A 20,675-nucleotide genomic window follows, 5' to 3' on the forward strand; every position below is an offset into this window, starting at 1 on the left:
GCCCATGGACCACGCACGCAACCTGGGTTTCATCCTTGACTCCTCCCTCACGATGACCAAGCAAGTCAACGCCGTTACATCCTCCTGCTTCAACACCCTCCGCATTCTCCGAAAGATCTTCCGGTGGATCCCCACTGGAACCAGGAAGACAGTCTACGCCGGGACCACCGCCAAACTACAGCAAAGACTCCAGCGCATTCAGAACGCAGCTGCACGACTCATCCTGGACATTCCCCGACACAGCCACATCTCTGCTCACCTGAGAGACCTGCACTGGCTCCCCGTCAGCAAGAGGATCACCTTCAGACTCCTCACCCATGCACACAAGGCTCTCCACGACACGGGCCCCGAATACCTCAATACCCACCTCACATTCTACACACCTACCCGCCAGCTCCGCTCCGCCAGCCTCACCCTCGCCATTGTCCCACGGATTCGCAGAACCTCCACCGGAGGAAGATCTTTCTCCTACCTGGCGGCCAAGACGTGGAACTCCCTCCCCACCCCCCTTCGTCTAACCCAGGACCATCTCTCCTTCAGGAAGCACCTCAAGACCTGGCTTTTCAAGCAGTAGCGGCACCCCCCTCCCAGCGCCTTGAGACCCTCGCGGGTGAGTAGCGCGCTATACAAATGTCCTGATTGATTGATTGATTGATTGATTATCAAATCGTATAACTTTCATAAATTTGCACTTGCATTAACATCTTTTAGCCAGACTTCTACATGAGGCAGCAGTGTGTAGGCCTGGTGGACATAGTTATTTTCCGTAATTTATAAGGTTTATTTTATATTCCATTGGCTGCGTTTATTTCTGTTGACTGCTGTCTGAAACTTTGCGCTAATGCAATCCAGATGTGCAGTAATATCTGTAAATATACATTTGTTAGGAATGTACTTTTTCGGTAGTGATTGTCCATTTTCTGTCCAAATTAAAATTGACTAAAGTTGACCACATTTGTCGGGCTAATATACATTATCAAACTGAAAGTGCTGCTCCATGTGTTTTCAATAGTTAATATATTTTTTTCTCATAATACTGCCGCGCTTTTATATATTTTTATCATTTCAGTCCTAGAAAATTGTATGTACATGTCAAGGTAGGGTAAGGTTGATGAAAAGAGATTTGAGAAATGTCTGTTTTAATGTGCTTTGCGAGGAAGACCGTTTTAAAATAGTGCTTAAATACGGACTGCACAAACGAATTTTAAAATATGAACATTTTGATGAATGTTGAACAAACCTGTGTCAGCACTGGTGCATTCGAGAATATTGTACAATATTAAGCAAATTATAAAAATTAATTTATCTCCAGAAAACAGCAGATTGCCGAATGAAGGAAACGTTGTTTTTACTCAAATTGAATAGCTGGTATTTAAAGGAAAAATATACTGCTTGTTCCAAAAGAAAACAAGCTGGCCTTAAGGAGGAATTGCATTTTCTAGCAAAAAAACACTAAAAATTGCATTTTCAAGTGAAAATATAATTATTTAAAACAATTGCAGGTTAATTGTTAGTGACTAAATTTCCTACCACTTAAAACATTGAATTTAGAGCCAACAAAATGAATTTTCAAGGCAGAATACATTTTGGCTGTCAGAAAATCGGTTTATTAGCTATAAAATTACTAACTGGTATTTGGAAACAAGAAATGCAACACCTGCTGTTAAAAAATGTTTCAGGAAAGGATAACTTAACCTTAACTGCAGCAGTGCTATTGAGCAGATGCACAATTTGCACACTGACCTTAGACAAAAAATTGGAATTTTACCAGATTCTCCTAGTGTCTAAAAAAGTAGGACACTCATTAGTGGCACAATGATTTTAGTTGGTAATTGCACCTCAAATTACCAGCACTGCAAGGTTTGATATTTCTCTGGGATGAAAGTACCGCCCCATTTAGAGTTTAATATTTCAGAGTGGTGAATAATATACATGTGTAATTTTACTCCATGTTTCGAGATGCAAAACCATTGTGAATAGGGCGTTCTGTAACAAATGTCATCAGGTTTTTCCTGGCAAAATGTGTGTGGATTCAAAACATGCTTAGATTGTGCGAAGGTTACGCATGGCTTACAAATCTGTTGGGGTGCAAACTCCTGCTGTACATTTATTGAGGGCTTAGATGTTTGACTTGTTCCTTCAGGTCCGCAGATCTCCACAGGCTGGATGACCTTTATGATAAAATATTGTTTCTGTATCTTCAAATTTTTTAAAGTGACCCCTTGAATATCGCTAATCCCACAACTCTCTCAAACTCTTAGTATAGCCAATAATATCTGGAACACTGAAATAATAATTTCCAGGACTCCAAAGCCACAAATAGGTGTATATAGGATTAAGCGCCTCCTCCCGCTGATTATCTTAGTAAAATCCATTTTTAATTCCAGGCCTTTTTCACTAGTTAATTATTATAGTTCAAAAATTGAGATGAAACTACCAAGGGCCTGATTATGAGTTTGGCTGTGCAGCGCAGGGTCCACTCTCCACTGCACTGCCAAACCGGTGGTCGGGCCGCCTGCCAGATTATGAGCATTTCTTGTGTCTGGCAGGGTTTTGTTTGATGTTCCCACGGCGGTGCCCTAAAAATGGGCACCGCAATTGGAACGCCAAAATTGTTCAGGAACTGGGGTGCATGCACACAGGGGGGCACATGTTGTTCGCCCCTGCATGCACCACATGGCGCAGAGGAACAAGGGGGCCCTGTAGGGCCTCCTTAGTTTATTCTCCGCCACGGTTTTCATTGGCGGACAAACCCCCATGGAAACCACGGCGGGGAGGAAACTCGTAATATGCTTGGCTGGACCGCGGTGGTCCCGCCTAGCATATTGCCACCTACTGACCACCGCAACACTGCCAGGGAACGGCGTCTACCGCCAGACTGGTACTCGGGCCCCAAATGCTTCTAGATACCAATTTTCATGTACTTGTATAGATACACTTATTGGGTTAACAATGCATTGTTTTGATCGGAAGAAATATTAACATATTAAACATCAAAGCAGGTTATCACGTTTTAATCCAAGTTGAGAGAAGATAGATTAACAGATGGTTAGCGCTTCTGCTGTTGTTGTTCAATTACATGTGACTGGCCCACAGGTGTGGGGCTTTTTCAAGGGGCTTCAAAAAGAGAGTTACTTGTGGACAGAATGCAAAGGTCACAGGGCAACAATAGTCTTGGGAACATATATCTGGAAGAAAATATTACTTTTAAATCTTGTGTCCATGTTTGAAATTTTGGTCACACGTCACTGTTATTACAGGGTGCGGGAGCCTTAGTGCCTGCAGGTGATGTAATGCCATGAATCATAAGGTCCAGGGAGGTACCTGAGCTGAGAACGCGCCATGTCTGTTTTTCCCCATTTGCGAGGCTGTCTACTGAACTTGTAAGAATGAGAAGATGTATTATGACCTGCAATACAAGATGCTACCAGTTTACAAATTACCTTTTGTTAAACTTGAAATATTATCTTCAACTACCACAACTTCCACAAACGTTTTTATATTACAAAACTTGTTACAAGAGAAGTTGACTGCAATCTGCTTGTTGCCCATGGCAATGGGGCTGATGTCAAACGGAATTATGATGGTCTCCTTTGGCTTTATAGAAATTACTCTGAAATGATAAAAGAAAGTAACAGTTAGTGCATGTAATCTGCCTAATGGAGTCACTGCAGTAGAGAAACTCACTGAGAACCCCCCCAGTAAAGCTCCCACATTATACTTGTAACACTAAGGTCCTGAATATGAGTTTGACAGTCCTCCCGCAGCGCTCCACGGGCTGATCGCCAAACCCGCAGAGAAACCACCCGCAGGATTCTGACTGGAATCCAGGTCGGGCTGATGGTGCTGCGGAGGTCCCATGGCGGTGCCTTTGCAAGGCTTAAAGGAGAGCTTTAGAAAGGCATTGCTGTGTGACCACCGCAGTACGTTCTTGCACAGGATGAAATGGACCATGTCATGCATTCCTTCCAGTACAGGAACTGGGGGTGCAAAAATACAGGGTGACACAACATGTGCACCCTTGCATGAACCCCCATGTACAGAGGTGGCAGAGCCCATGAAGGGCCCCCAGAGTTGCCTCACCACCACCCTTTCCATGGTGGGCTCACCGCAATGGAAAGGATAGTAGTGAGGCAACTCATAATATGCTCAGGAGTTCAGCAGCGGCACCACCAGGATATTTGTGCCTGTGACAGCTGTGTCACCACCGCGGGATCACCGTCTCCCGGTGGTTGCAGCGCTCCTGTGACAGTCCGACCACTACACACTCACTTTTTCCCATATTAAAAGTGAAGCATTGGTGAAGCAAGGGGTTTGTAAATAAGCCCCTGTGAATGCAACTGTTTGGCGGAGCCATGGCATGAAGTAATGTCAACCAATCTCCCCTTGTAAGTTCCACTGCAGCTTGATCGGTTTCTGCCATGGATAAAAGTTGCAAAATAGTCTTGCATAATTGTAGTGTTTTCTTACTACAGGAGTTACTAGGTGCAGGTGATGGCAAGCATTCTTGTGTATATGTGTGAATTTGCCTATCTTATGTGCGTGTGTACTTGTGTCAGCCTCCTTGAGTCTTTCTATGCAGCGTGTGTCTGAGCATGGGTGTATATCCAAGTGAATGGGTCTGTGTTTCTAGTATATCTTTGCGTTCATATTTCAGTTTTTGTGTGTTTATAGTCATGTGTCTGTATGTGTTTGTGCCTAGGGATTTGCAGAACATCCTATCCCTTTGGCGTCAACTCCTGGCATCTGGAGGCCATTTCTGCCTACTTTAGACTTGGTAGGAATGCCTCTCATATGGCATGAATCTCATCCATATAGAGCGTGGCATATGCTGAGTACTCTAGGAATAAAGTGGTATCTGTGTATGTGATGGTCAAATATGATGTCCACTCCTGGCACCTGGTTGATATGGCGAGCATCTCTTGAACATTCCTATAATCTAACGCCCGTTCTTGACATAATGTAAACATCCCTAGTTTGTTCTGGCCATCTCTTAGATATATGGACTTCACTGGAACACAGTGGCCATCTTTGGTACCTAATGGACATTTCAGCCATCTGATGGAGAGACGAGATAATGTGGGGCAATGCACTGACATGTGAGGATGAAGCTGATCCTTCCATATGATGGTGTTAATTATGTCAATTTCTATTAATGCGAGTCAGCTGGATATGATATTTCTTGATTAAAATATAATAGGGGGTTTTGGGGGCAGACGACAAGGGAGGTCTGTACTCTGGGAGATTTGGGGGGTGGTGCAATCCAGTGACTCCAGGCAGATTGGGCTATAGTTAGTAGGGTGGGTGGTGGGATTATATATGTTTGGGCTACCAGCCACCATTTTATTAGTTATCAACATGATGGCTAGTAGTGTTGGCAGGGTTATATTTTGTTCCACCCGCCCATCCCCCTGTTTTGATTAGGAAGGGTGTAAACTCTGGGGCAATTGTTGTTGGATCTGGTGCATAGTGGGCAGGTTGTTGGTATTGGACAATTGCTAGACAGTGGTTGGAGGGAAAGCTCAAATGGTTTTCTGGTTGTTGGGAAGGGTGAGCTATTTTGAAAGGGGTTGTGGGGGAGAGTAAGTGTGCAATTACAGAAAGCAGGGAATTAAGAGGTTACAGTTTAAGAACAAAGTTCTTTAGTTAGTTCATGATGTAGAAGACAGCGAGAGAGGTGGTTGAGGAATTGTGGGGGGACATTTAGGGGTGGGGGTAGGACAAACAATAGTTGTTATGCGTGTATAGGGAGGCAAATAGTTTTGTAAGGCAATTGGCCTAGGTTGTATTTATTTTGTGCACCTGATCCAACAAAGAGGCATTTTCCACACAAAATTGCAGTGTTCTGTGCTGTACCCATCTTGCTTAATATTATATTTGCAGCCAGACATATTTTATGCACTAGAACAATCAGGGACACAGTTATTTTATTATCAGAAAAGGTGAATGCTTATGGAAATTAGTTGTTACTAATAATGAAAAGTTACGTTTGGGTGCAAAAATGTGTATATTGTTAGCGAACAGAGTATTTGATGACTTATGAGTCCATTTCAAGAAAATAGTTGGAGTAAAAAGATTATTTACAAAATATGAAACAATGGTAATTAACAATAAAATAAATGTAATTCCAAAAAATAGCAGAAAGAATGAAGAAAAAATTTGGTTTTACTAAAATTGAAAATCTGATCTTGAAATTCAAAACAATGTGTTTTTCACAATGAAATACAAGCTGATGTTTATGTAGAATTACAGTTTCGGCAATAATAAACTAAAAGTGATAATTTAAAGCAAATGTAAGGAGATTTAAAACAACTGTAGAATAAGTTTGGGGACCAAATTTACTAAAACATACAAATTTGTATTTTCAATGCATAATACACTTTTGTTTTTCACAAACATTTGCAGCCAGACAAATTGTATAAACTAGAAACGTTACAAACAGGGCCAGACTGGGAACCTAAACCAGTCCTGGAAAAGTGCTTGGCCGGCCCCCTGGGAGATTGGGGGTGCAGTCGAGCTGTTTGCCAGGGCCGGTTTCAGACGATTTTGTTACAGGGGCTGATATTGCAGCTGTGCTACTCAAACGGCCCTATAACAAAAACAGACCCCAGGGGAACAAAACTAGCCCCCATCCTGGCGGCCCACTGGGGATACGCCTGGTGCCCTCTACGGCCAGTCCAGCCCTGGTAACAAACACATAGTTTATTATCAGGAAATGACAAGATGTGAGCTTATGGAAATGAAATACTGGTACTTGATGATAAAATGAATGTATTTCCAGAAAATTGCTGACATGTAAAGAAAAAATTGTTTTTACTAAACATTGAAGAGCTAGTATTTAAAGGCAAAACAATGTATTTTCCACAACAAATACAGCTGGTGTATTGGCAGAATTAAAAAGGTTTATCAAAAAAATAAAACCGAGACATAAAAATTGCATTTAGGGCAGAATATGTATTTTCAAACCATAATACACTTTTGTTTCTCAGATAATTAGTTTATTAACTATAAACGACTAACTGATATTTGGGGACAAAATCATAAATTTACATAAAATGGCCCAGCTAAGAAAATGGCACCTATGAGTTTGGCCTAGGTTTAGTGATAGAATCACTGGCTAAAGACTGAGATGATGACTTCTCTATATATTCTCATCTTCCTGTCATGTCCCTTCCAAATATATTTTCCTTCACTGTAAGAGCGAGAAACTAATTTGAAGCCGCAAAACGGGAAGTTGAGAAGTAAGAAGGTAGATATTTACTTAATATATGTTGAAAATTGGAAGAAAACCATGCAGATGACCGTGTCAATTTACCTACCCAGATTATATCAATTGCTTGTAAATTCTATAGATGTTTGGTCAATTTCTGAAATAACTGAGTTATTGCCGTAAGAGGTTTATGTTTGGGGGTGCAGGGCTGCTACTGTGAAGATGCTTAACTTTTCAACTGCTGTTCATGGTAAAGGTCTTTTTCAACCTCTTTAAAGCAGCTTCTAGGCTGGCCGGTGACTGTGAAGATGGCTTGGATGTTTGCCTTGGCTCCAGTAAGACAACTCCAGTGATGGGGAGCCTATAAATCCTGGAAGAACTCACTTGCAATGGGAGCACCCAAGTGAGATGTCCCTTTCAAATGTTAGATCAAGCAACATAAGGGCATCGGGTCCTTCAGGCCTGTGCTGGGGAAATTGGATAGCTTTGTGAGGGCCTAAACCAAATCATAATATATTAAAATATTACCCTGCAAATTGAAGGTTTTCTTATCAACTTGCTACGTCAAAGTTATGATTCTTTCTAAAATCACCAGGAAAGGGTGCAATGAAGAGGCTTCCCTCGAACCCCTGCAATTTATAAGAAAATGAAAGAATGAATAGCTAGCAACTTCTGCAGTGTTCACAAACCACTGTAAGGTTACTGACTACCAATGTCAGTAAGTAAAGGTTTACACAGTTAGAGCTTCCATGAGCAGAGGTTTCCATCTTGTGAATTGTGGCTTTGGTAATTGGGCAGAAAGAGGTCACGTGGACTGCTGCATGAGGACCTCTTTGGAAACAGCCCCTTTACTTTGACATAGTGGCTATACTTGTCTGCTGCCAGCAAAGCATTCACAGCTGATCACAAGGAATTGCCTGGGATTTATGTGAATCGTTCTGCCCAGCCTCTTTGCTCAGAGTTGGACTGATACATCCAGCAAAGCAAAAACAATTGGCTAAGTTGCATGCAGCTGCTGTGCAAACACAGTGCTGTAATGCAGTGTGTTCAATAATGACTACAATATCATTCCAACAATGAGGTAAAGATCTGCTCCTGCAAATAAATACATGCTCAAAAATATCTTGAATTTCTTGTGGGAAGCTGTTTCACAAGAGTGAAATTCACAGAGTCAACTATGTAGTGAGAAGCTGTGGCCTCTAAGAATGATGTCCAGTCAAGTCAAATGGTCTTTATTTGGATAAAAATATCCATAAAAGTACAAGTCATCACCACCAATAAGATATAAATATGCAATAGCATAAAACAAAAAATAAAAACAGAATCGATTTCATGACAATATTACTAATAACGTGGGCAAAGTGTGCAAAAATGGCAATAGAGTGCAAATAAATTCAATGTACATAACATGTAAACATCAAACCAACTATTACATTTTGTGCAAATAGGCAATCCAAAAGCATTGAATCTGAAATGTCTTTTAAGTGCAAATCATCACCACTGGATTAAAACGAATGGAATTTATCCAATCAATCTCGTCAATATCATAAGGCAGTTGTGCAAACTAGCAATAAAGTGCTGACAATTTCAGTATGTACACTATACAGACAACAAGCCTAACTGTATCAATGTGCAAATGAGCAATCCGTAAACATTGAATTAAGTAAAGGGGAGCGTCAAATAAAATGCAATCTATAGGGGGTCCATGGTTTTTCGTGAACGTACCGCAGATTGCAGAAATGAACTTACTCTAAGGATCCTGACATCACTTCCTAACCGCAATGTTTCGTTGAATGCCAATTTATAATCAATAATTGCATGTGACTTCAAATAAGGAATCAAATACTGTTTGGTGTATCTAGTATAAAAATTGCAAAAGAACAGGAAATGTAAAATTGTTTGTTTTTGACCATTTCCACATGGGCAGAGCAAATGCTCTAAGTTTTTATTAAAACCAAGTGGGAAGCTTCTCTTAAGGTATTCCTGTAACATGTCTTTTTTATTGCCAGGGCAAGACAAAATAGAGATATATCTGATTATTGATGGTTTATGGAGCTCTAAATATTCTCTTTCCCTTCGGAATGAATCATACAATGCCTCTCTCATGGTCTTGATATTCATGCCCTCTATATTTAGAGGATGGAAGAAAATATATTCCAATTCCACACTAGCTAAACTTTTCTTAACAGCATTAAGCCAAGGTATGGAACTGCCCCTATCACATTTGAGGCAGTCGTTAATTATTTCCCGAGTTAAAATTGCGGCCGGGTTTTGCCATATCTTTAGCCAGAACAATGCTGGCCGAGATTTAATAAAATCCTCAACATAGTACAGGTTTAATTCTTTATGGCATATATAAGTGGGTGATGAGATTTGAGCCCCTAAAACCTTTCTACAGAATCTATTTTCTTCTGTTTGGATACCACTACAATTTGTGTACCCCCACACCTCGGCACCATATGTTGCAGTAGGCAAGCATTGCGATTTATAGATCTGTAGTAGGGGTGTCACAACCTCAGCCCACTTTGGCTGTCGTAGGCTAATGATTGAGTTGACTGCCTTACCGAGTTTGTTTCTGCCATGAGCTACATGTGCTGACCATGATCCAGAGTCTGAAAAGGTCAAACCCAAATACGGGAAAGTGCCAGTGCTTTTTAAATCATTGTCTCCTGATGCTATGTGATCAATGCGATGTTTTTTGGGCCCGCAAGACATGATGTATGATTTTTTGAAGTTGGTACACAAATCCAAGTCAGCCATAAAAGAGACAAAGCCCATAATTAAAGTGCGAAGTGCTTTAGGTGTGCGGCCCATCAAGACCGCATCGTCTGCGTATAGAGTACGGGGAGTAGTTTGCCATTAATTTTCGGCACATCGCATGTAGATTTGGACAGGGATTTATTTAATTCATTTATATAAAGGATAAAAAGTAGGGGGGCCAAGACACAACCTTGTCTGACCCCCCTACCAATTAAAATATCCCCAGAGACCTCTCCTTCATTATTTATCCTTACGCGAGCTTTTAGTGTGCCAGAAAATAAACGAGTGTCTTGTCTAACCCGTAATTTAAAAGAATCTCCCATAGTCTTGATCGATTTACAAAATCGAACGCTGACGATAAGTCCATAAAACCCAAGTACAAAGGGTTATTTTTATCAATGGTGTATTTGCCTAGTATAAGGTTTAAATTCAAACACTGTTCTACGGTTCCCACATTGCTTCTAAATCCCAGCTGACAAGAATGTAAAATTTGGTTTTCCTCTGCCAAATACCTGATTCTATTAAAGATCACTCTGCCCAAAATCTTCAATGTGTTGTCTATTAAAGATATAGGACTATAGCAACTGGGATTTGATCTATCGTCCTTCTTAAAGATGGGTACGATGATGCTGGTTGACCAGGTTTCCGGGATTGTAGTATTGGACAGGTTGTTAAAAACATTGCAAAGAAAAGGGGACCAGAAATCAGGTTCAGATTTAATAAGATCAATTGATAAACCGTCAGGGCCTGGGGCTTTGTTCCCTATGCTTTGGTTTATGGCATCTTCTACTTCAGATATAGATATAGCAACCTTATTAACTGGGCAAAAAAAGTCGGTAGTTGTTACTGGGGCTGTGTATATTCTTGCAAAATGCTCCTCCCATATCTTGCTAGGTATATTACAGTTGATGGGAGTTAAATTGGATCCCATGGACCTCATAGCTTTTACCTCGCCCCAGAACCCAGTTACATCTTTAAGTGCGGCAGTGCGTACAAGCGAGTCCCACCTCTCCTTCAATATCTCATCAGTACGCAATTTGGTTGCTTTTTTATAACGTCCTCTCAACGCCGTAACCAAAATCATATCCCTAGGTTATTCGGCCAATGCCTTGCGAAGGTCACAGTTTGCCCGTGAGCAGATCCCGTTAAACCATCTGTTATTCTTGCTTTGTTTCCTGACAGGTTTAGAGATTTCCTGTTTAATGCCAATACATAACCCAATAAAGGCCCGAGTAATCTCTGTATCATGGCATTCACTAGACAAGCACATTTCCACAAATGAAGGATAGGATTTTATAATTCGTGCAAGTAGGGCCTTGTTATCTATGCCCTTCCAAATTAGTTTGAGTTTGTCGGTGGATGCAACCAGATTCTTTGCCCCTATTTCTTTTCGTTTGGTAAATTTATTAACAAATCTAATGATTGTCAGAATTGGGTTATGATCGCTATAGCTAGTAGATAAGACTTCAGCCTTAACTAGACAATTCTCAAGGGCTGATGATATAAAAACATAATCAATTGTCGATGAGCAGCCACGGCCTCTAAAAGTGGCCAATTGGTCTTTATCAGATGTACAGCCAGCTTTTTCCATAACATTGGTTAGGTCCCTAGAAGATAAGTAATTATGCAATTCTTCCCCTCTTTTACAAGGAATTGCCGGGACAGATGTAGCTGTGATGTTATGCATTCTTTTGTGCAAATGCGCATTAAAATCGCCCCCCAAACAAATTCCATCCAATTTGCCAAACCTTTTTCCTTCTAACATATTATCAATAAAATCAAATAAAGTAATAAAATTCCTATTTGGCAGTGATCTAAAATCGTTATTATAAAACATATCGTAATCCCATTCGAGTATATTGTAGCCTGAAAGTGACTATCATTTGTTTCCAGAGGTTTGATGTTGCTTCCTGCAGAAAGCTTTATCCATGTGGATAATCCCCCGCTGGGTCGGCCGACTTCAGGACTCAAGGCAGTACTGTTATGACAAACAAAGCCCTCAAGAAACAAACTACTGGTACTCCATGTCTCCTGAAACATCAGAACATCAAAAATGCTAACCATATTGGTCCACTCTACTATATTCATTTTTGATTTTCGGCCAGCGATATTCCAACTTAGTATTTTTAGATGTTGATCAGAGGACATAGGTTCACTAATGACAGTACAAGAAGGCAAACAGTCTACTGGACAGGCCATTTGAGGATTCCCGGTGAAGCTGGATTTAATCGTGACCTGATTAGCTATTAATACATCCCGGGGCTGTGCTACAATATTTAAGGATTCACTTGGTAGTCAGTCCTGTCCCTCTAAATCAGTCAAGGCAGCGAACCGGTTGTGTACAGGATATATCAAGGTGGCTGAATGGTGGATTCTTTGGGGTGGTCTGTAAAAGAAGCCCAGTGGTAAGGAAGTTATGGCCGTTGGAATGCTAGAGTGGTTGATGTTATATTTTAATATACCTTTTACCAAGGAAGGATACCTGAAATTCCCGACTATACAGTCGCCCATAATATTTTTGGTCGAGGGTCCTACCCATCCCATCCGTCGCACCATCAGAATTTCGTTGGCGATCTCCATACCCATCCCCTTGTACTTAGATAGCCAATCGATGCACTTGTTCTTGAGTTGATCCCAAGACTCACTTTGGTTTTCATGCAGGGGTGGTACTCCAGCTAAAACTAAAACATAAGGACATGCTTCTGGCGGCAGATTGAGTACCGCTTCGGCATGTTTTTTAGCCCGAATAACGGGAATAGGCTCATGATTTGTGTGTAACGTTGGATTTGTGGGTGCTATCTCAAGGGGGATAGGAGGAGCTACTGTTAGGAGTGGGGTGTGACAAGAGGGTTTATTAGCCACAGATACTTTTAACAAGGGCAGTGTACTAACCGAGTTGCTTAACGTAGAGTTGCGAGGCAAACTCTCCTTGTTGCCATCGCACTTCACACATATATTATCTACACTAGGTCTAGTACATTTGCCACTTCCCCCTGCAATGAATTTGTTAATTGCCTCCATATCTTTTAATAACCGTTCGCCCCTGATTTGATCAATAATAATGGTCCCTTTCCTTTTGGTGTCTTCTTTCTTTACTAGGCTTTCCAATCTATCCAAACGTTTAAAAATATGATTAAACTGTTTATCCATTAGACTTTTCAATTGCTTAAAAGTGGAGTCCACAATAGTGTCAATTAAGTTCTCGTTTGACCTTCCCAACATGCTATTTGCGAATGTTGGCTCAGTTTGTGTACACGAGGAATTAGCTTCTGCTGTAGTGGTGGTCAAATCAACAGTACTATTAGTTGGGCCAAGTAGTTGTGTACTTGCGCTAACAGCCCCCCATTTGCTGTGGCTTTCCCTCGTAACCACATACTCTGAGGGGTTGGTTGAGTTTTATTATTACGAGGGGGTTGTTTCCTCTTGCCGATAGGCACATTAGTATTGCCTCTCTTCCTTTTCCCCCCGGTGGTTTTTGGGTTTTGAGCCGGGTTAACAGTGTAGGGGTCGACTTCAGTTTCCAGCTGGGAATCTGCTATTTCAACAGAATCGATAATGTTCTTGTTGACCCCTAAAACCCCAGATAAATTCTCGTGATGGGTGGGATTGGTAACTGTTATATTTGGTGTTAACGGCACGGGGGTTATAGAATCATCATTGTCGAGACCACAGGGCATGGGTGGAGACAATGCAATTTGTCCCAGGGATAATCTCCGTTCAGTATCTTCAATTTCAGATGTAACCAACATAAAAGCGTTTTCAAGCATGCTTTCAAGAGAAGACGAGATGATAGGAGAACTTCTAGGACCCTGGGCAGATATGATGGCAGAACGTTTCCCCATGGTTAAAATATACACTCACCTCACCTCGCTTCTTAGAGGGAAGGTGTAGCCAGACCCAAACGAGATGGCAGGAAACGTGCTTTAAAGTTATGGGCCTTCGTGGGCGTCAATAGCGTCGCTGGGGTAGCTGGATAATGTTCTTGCCTGCCGCGACCGCGGTCGTCAAGGTACGATGCACATGACTCTGTGTGTGGGTCCTGTGAGCAAATAATGGACAGGAAGCAAAAGAGGGGTGGCCTGGCCCGGCCTCCTCTGGCCCCTGACGGCCACAGACAGCCCGCCCTTTGCCCGGGCTTCGCACGGCGCGACCCACGACGCGGGGCCTGTCGCGATTTTATAGCGCCTCGGGGCGCGGGGACAGCGATGCGGGAAGCAGGGCAGACTGGGAGGTGTAGTTTTCCTCCTCTCAGCGGCCGCGATGTCCAACTGCGGCGGCGGGAGAGAGAAGGATGATGGCGGAAGCGACAGCACACAGGTCAGTTACCCCCAGCAGCAGCAGAGCCTAAGAATGATGTGTGATGATATTTTTCACAAGCATGAGACTGTGATCATTCAAATTTAAGGAAGCCAAGGCATTCTCCACAACCCAATATTTGGAGTCAAACAAGATGGGTTTAGAAAACAAGAAGAAACACTTGTGTTTGGGAGCTGTAAGCTTCAACTGGGTTGGTTTAAATGAACGAAGTACACTTTGGAATGAGGTGCATTGTGGATACTGCTGACTTCAGGAAACAACTAACTTAATAATAAAATTAATATGTATTCCTTTTCACAAGCTAGTCATTAAGGTTTGAATTTTATGTTTTGAAAACATATCTTGGTGCACATCACTTTTTTTATTATACCAAATTCTTTTTGGGACGACACGAGCAAGTAAGGTGCAGTCAGCACAATGTACCTGAAGGCTTGTCCATTTTAGTTCCTGCCAACTCACACTCTCAAGGTGAAATACACTTTCACTATGTTAATGTGTAGGAGGAACACTTAAATTACATTTTCTTTCTATTGATTCTCTACATCAAATATGACCTATATTTGAGAAAATATGAGGAATATATCTACACGTTCACCACTTGGTCACATATTAGTGCATGACTCAAGCCGAAGTTAACCTTGGAAGATGGAACAAGCATATGTACCTTAAACAGGAGAGCTGGACGACAGAGTCCAAGGACGCCTTCATGTCACACTGGGAGAATCCATTTTGTGGCTCTCAGCAAATGAGGCAACGTACCAGTTTCTGCATTCTCAAGGCTAGCCTTTATGGAGGTTGTACAAGAGCATTTCATAGGCACTGAAATGTTAAATATTAATAATGTACACAATCACTGTACTTGTAGGAGAGTTGACCTCAATTTCGAAGCCAGAGTGGTGAAAAGTCGCAAATTGTGAAATCATTGCCACTGAGCTGCCAGGCAGGAAGGAAGTGCAGCCACACAATTTACTCTCTCAAATACAACAGACTGGCCCAACCCGACTGAGTGTAGGGGCATCAACGCGAAATTCTTAAAGTACTTCTTAGTGACTCTTGAGCAATGTCTGACAGTGTGAAGAGAGGCAGGGTCCAACACTTAGGATGGCCAGAAACCCCATTTCTCTGTTGCCCACCTGCTTTGTATACAGGTCACCAAGTGAAGACTATTCATCCTTAGATGCATGTGTGGAAGGGGGGGCAGCAAGGGGTGCCTGGGTTGTTTTTCTTGCCAGCCCAGACCAGATAGCCTCCAATCAATTTTTTGAAGCAGTAAGACACAAGGAACTTTCTAAAAAATTATGGGCCTGATTTAGATATTGGCAGATGGGTTACTCTGTCGTAACAGTGATGGATATCCTGTCCGCCGAAATATAAATCCCATAGTACATAATTGTATTTATATTTCCGCGGGCGGGATGTCCATCACCATAGCAAGTAAACCATCCACCAAAATCAGGCCCTATAGCTTTAAATGGTGACAGTATTACTCCCTTTTCAAGAGTTTGTCAAGGAGTGAGATGCTGGACATTAGCAAGCTAAACTCAACAGATGTCGGAAGAGGAATGTCTTCCCACATATCTGTTATCCAGTTGCCAGGTGGCAGTAGCCTCCTCTCATCAACTTCAGATGTGGACAGGTAGTTGGAACTGTTGCCAAGTCTAGCTCTATGCATATACTTAGCCTAGAAATCACCAGATTGGCAAAATACAAAGTCAGTGAAGGAGGTATTTAGAGGCCAATGTCTGTTTTTGAGGAACATATCACAGTTTAGCTTAAAGTTTAAAGTTACTTTGAAAGCTTTTTTCCAGTGCATTTTTCTGACGGAAAGGTACAATTGAAGTACTGGGTATTTTAAGCCCAGCTGTGCAGGGGAACACACCCTATGACTTCGGGGTTCTTCCTGTTTCAGACCTACAGAAACACAGAGTCTTCTGGGTGAAGTCAAAGATCAGTTTATTGGCTACAGACCAATTACAGGCGTCCTAGAAGTACAACAGCGTGTATGTTCTCAGGAGACTGCTGAAAATCACAGAAACGGGCTTCTTCTTAAATACAGAATATCCTGCTTCAGGCATACATTCCTTAGTTTACGATATGGCCATTACATGTATACATTACAAACGAAAAGGCAGAGTCATGATGACCATCCCACATTCCAGTTAAGCCAGCCCGCAATTATTTACACAGCAAGGCTCAGATCCCACATCAGATATCGATAGGCCCCAATAAACATGAGCATCTCCTGTTTGGAAAACAAGCCATAAAGCAGGAACAGTCAGGTGAGCAAGAGATTAGCTGGAGGCTCGTGTAGGATGAAAAGACTTTATGGTGTGTCAAACCCTGATGCTAATCACAGGTGGCCAGGGGACGGGAAACTCGTGGGTCCAGTTTGACCTGGGGCAGCGGAGCCAAGCTGCCCAGGTCACAGAAAAGTCAAAGAAAGGCACATGTGCTCTAAAAGGCCCGTATTCGCTTCATGCTATGTAGCCTATGTGAGGGCAACCATGAAATGGCCACCGCTCTAAAATGGAACCCACGTAGTGATGTATAATAGCGTATACACAGTGCATTCATAGCTAAAACGTTACACAAAGCACTTGTACATACCGCAATAACCACTCGCGGTTCACTAATACCGGGATAGACAGGGGTAGGGCCCTGCCTCCTACGCGGTCCCAAATTCTAAAGTACGACAGACCCTCCTTTTGCCCTTACATAGGCAATAACTATACTCATTTCAATCCGAGTCTAGGTCAATATTCATGAAGTCATGGAGATGTTGCTGTAGCATCATCCTATTACTTAGCTCGTCCCTCGATACAGGTTTCCTTACACATAATGTAGCACAGAGGCCACATATCGCAGGAGCACACTGTACGCACAGACAGAACAGGAAAAGGATGGCTAAGATCATTCCAATGCCCATCAGAACTTTCCAACCCCAGGCAGATATCAGTTCCCAGAACCACCCCACCAGTGACCAATCTCCTTTGTCCACGTGTATGGACTCAGATATTTTATGTAGTTTGGAGATGGCTTGATAAACTGTTGGAGCATTGTCTGGTATGAAAATGCAACAACTGGATTGGATAACCTTACATACCCCACCGCGGTCTGCAAGTATGACGTCTAGAACCATGCGGTTCTGCAAAGTCATGAGGCGATCCGCTTGGAGCTCAGCTGTCAAATTACCAAGGGCACCAGCCGTAACATTAACAGTGGATTCAACCACACGAGTCAGCTGTCTCAGGTTCCTACTATTAACCATAGGTCCCCAAAACGGCAGGAAACCCAAAAAGAAATCTCCCGCTTCCTGACCGGCAGTATCCTCCTTACTAATCACACCTCTCACAACTCTGGTTTTGTGATAGTCAGAGGCGGCAGTAAATGTTGGCGGTAGCAGATTTGCAATATAACATGTGCCCGAGAAGTCAGGGGGCAACCATGTATATGCTCGGTCATTGCAGATAAAATATGTACCCTTGGCAGCCAAAAACGCAGGGGAAAACTGTGACGGAAAAGTGTACGTTTCAGTACAGTCACTTCTTCCCAGTTGAGCTCTAGGATTCTGACCATTACCTTGCAAACAGAACCGACCTATGTGGGGTACGACCCAGATTGGGGATGAGATTTTTCGCTGTCTTTCACCCAGACTAATACTATACCCCGTCGCGTTCCACCCTACATAAGCTCTCAACTCTTCTTTGGGAATAGATGAGTATGCGTCGATATCTCTGCTCATATCGGCAACTCCTTTCATTAAAGCTTTATTATTGGTGCTAGGTCTGATGGAACGCGGTTGTCGCGGGGAGTACGCATCTAGTGCATAGAGAAACATGGTCTGGAATGCCCATGACGATCCATTGTAACTATACGGCAGCACTAGATAGGGAATACCCTTATTAATGGTATGTGGCATTAAACCACACACCCAGCAATTGGTTGTATTCATGACTAGTTGGTGTTGGTGCAGGAGCAGAATAAACGAGTTATTCACAAATTCAGGCCGTCTAGCTTGTTCATGTTTAGGCAGAGGGTGAAAAGAGTGTGAGGAGATAGTAGGAGGAGGTATAGGCTGTACAGTGGGTACAATGGGCTCTTGAGAGGAGAAGAATACAAATCCTACAGTAAACACTACCATACTACATAATACAAACAGGCATAAAAATACAAAACGTTTGCTCTTCATTATTTTACATATTCTTGCTTTAAAGTTCATTTCCTCAGTGAGTCTCTTCATCTTAAAAAACTCCATCCTCTAATCGTGCCGCTCGCGGCGGGTGAGTATCTTCTGCTAAGGAGTACGCCTGTCAGTCCAGGGAACGCCCTAGACCAACCAGAACCGTCGACCTAACGTCTTCGGCCTGTACCCCAAAGTCTTGGCACCGCGACCCTGCGGCTGAACCCGGATGGTGGTTCGAAAAACAAAAATCAAGAAAGTCCTTCAGATGGGAAAGCTCTGGTTATCAAAAAATAAAAAGGTAAAAGAAAAAGAATATTTATTTGTCCATAGGCCTTGGTCTTAGATTGTAATGGAGACGGCCAGGTACTGTTTGATCTTGGAACAATAGTTCAGGCTCTGTGGTGTCCAATCGAATTGACGGTGGCACAGCTTCTTGCAAAATATCGTCACTTTCCTGTGCTGAAGTTGTGCCTTTTATGCGTGCAGCACTGAACGGCACAAAATGAGGTACAGTGTCTGTTTCAGAGTCAGCGATACCCTCCTGGACCCACTGGTCATACGGCAGAGGCAAAGGGATCCTCTTCACGTGGGCGCCGTGGATCCAGTTATTTTCCCCTTTACTCGAACAGCTGATCTTGTGGATAGGAGCACGAGATGAGGGCCGATCCAATGAGGCTCATCATTGCTCTTGCGCTGAAAATTTTTCACCAAGACCCACGTGCCTGGGTCGATAGGGTGTCCTGGAGCCTCAGAGGCCTGGGGAAGAGTATCGTGCACCTGTTGGTGTAAAACACGCAGTTTAACCGTCAAATCATACAAGTAATCAAGCAGTACTGGATGTTCGATTTCACTGAATTTCGTCGGTCTTGGCACACGGCCAAAAACGACCTCGTAGGGACTAAGTCCCACTCGTGAATGCACGGTCATTCTGGTGGACAGGAGTGCTAGAGGCAGAGCGTCAGGCCATTTAAGACCTGAGCTCGCTTGGATTTTGGCCAGTTTGAGTTTTAGAGCGCCATTGTAGCGCTCTACTAATCCAGCTGATTCGGGGTGATTTGCAGCGTGAAATTTCTGCTTTATACCTAGTCCCTCACACACATTCTTCATTACTTGGCCCACAAACTCACTCCCATTATCACTCCACACCATTCTTGGCATTCCAAACCTAGGGAAAAATTCCTTCACAAGGGCTTTGGCTGTGAACAGAGCAGTGTTATCTTTTAGAGGATAGGCCTCTATCCATTTTGAGAAAGCGCAAACAACCACCAATACATATTTCAGGTTGTTGCATCTTTCCATGTGGATAAAATCCAACTGCAAAACTTCAAATGGATATGATGGAGGCGCAAAATGACCAGCTGGAGTTGGGGTTCCCCTACCAGGGTTGTACTTCAAGCATACCATACAATTCTTGACCACATTCTCTGCACACTTAGGAATTCCAGCATTCTGCCATACTGGAGCCAACAACTTACAGATTCCTTTCGTACTGATGTGTGCCATTCCATGTGCCATAGTAACCACTGGAAGCACATATGCATCAGGTAACAACCATCGCCTATGTTCTGACAAATCAATCCAACAACCATTCTCATCCAACTTACCCATACTTTCTCTCCACTTGCTTAACTCTTTCTCTGTGGCTTCAGCTTGAAGGGACTTCACACTCTCTATTGTGTTTTCACACATTCCAACATCACCAACCCATCTGGCAGGGCCTGCAACATACATTCGAGTCTTTACATCTTTTGCTGTTTCTTTCGCGACTTCATCAGCAAACGCGTTACCACGAACAACATCATCAGTGATTTTCTTGTGCGCACTGCATTTCATAATCGCACCTTGTGATGGTAGGGTCAGCGACTCAAGGAGATCATTCACCAACTTGCCATTCTGAATCTTAGCTCCATGCGAAGTCAGGAACCCATGTTCCTTCCACAATCGCCCAAAACTATGAGCCACGCCAAAGGCGTAATGGCTATCCGTATATATGTTCACTTTCATTCCTTCAGACAACACGCATGCTCTCGTAAGGGCAATCAATTCTGCTGCTTGAGCCGAATTTTGTGGCACACGTGCAGTTTCCACAATCGTGTGCAAAGTCGTGATAGCATATGCAGCAGTCGTATCACCATTTGGAAGCTTGAAACACGAACCATCCACCCATAAAGTACCATCACACTCAGTCAGGGGAGTATCTTTAAG

General features: G+C 42.8%; 1 protein-coding gene across 1 annotated transcript in view; it reads right to left on the minus strand.

Moving 5' to 3' along the window:
* Positions 1-1,588: 1,588 nt before the first annotated feature.
* LOC146812216 (protein-glutamine gamma-glutamyltransferase E-like) overlaps positions 1,589-20,675 on the minus strand; it is a 348,360-nt gene continuing 329,273 nt past the window's right edge. Inside the window, exon 13 of the mRNA XM_085619245.1 lies at positions 1,589-3,613. Coding sequence (XP_085475371.1) covers positions 3,433-3,613 — 181 coding nt within the window. The 3' untranslated portion in view covers positions 1,589-3,432. The remainder of the gene's footprint in view (positions 3,614-20,675) is intronic.

Source organism: Triturus cristatus, chromosome 7, assembly GCF_964204655.1.
Source record: "Triturus cristatus chromosome 7, aTriCri1.1, whole genome shotgun sequence".
Taxonomy (NCBI): Eukaryota; Metazoa; Chordata; class Amphibia; order Caudata; family Salamandridae; genus Triturus; species Triturus cristatus.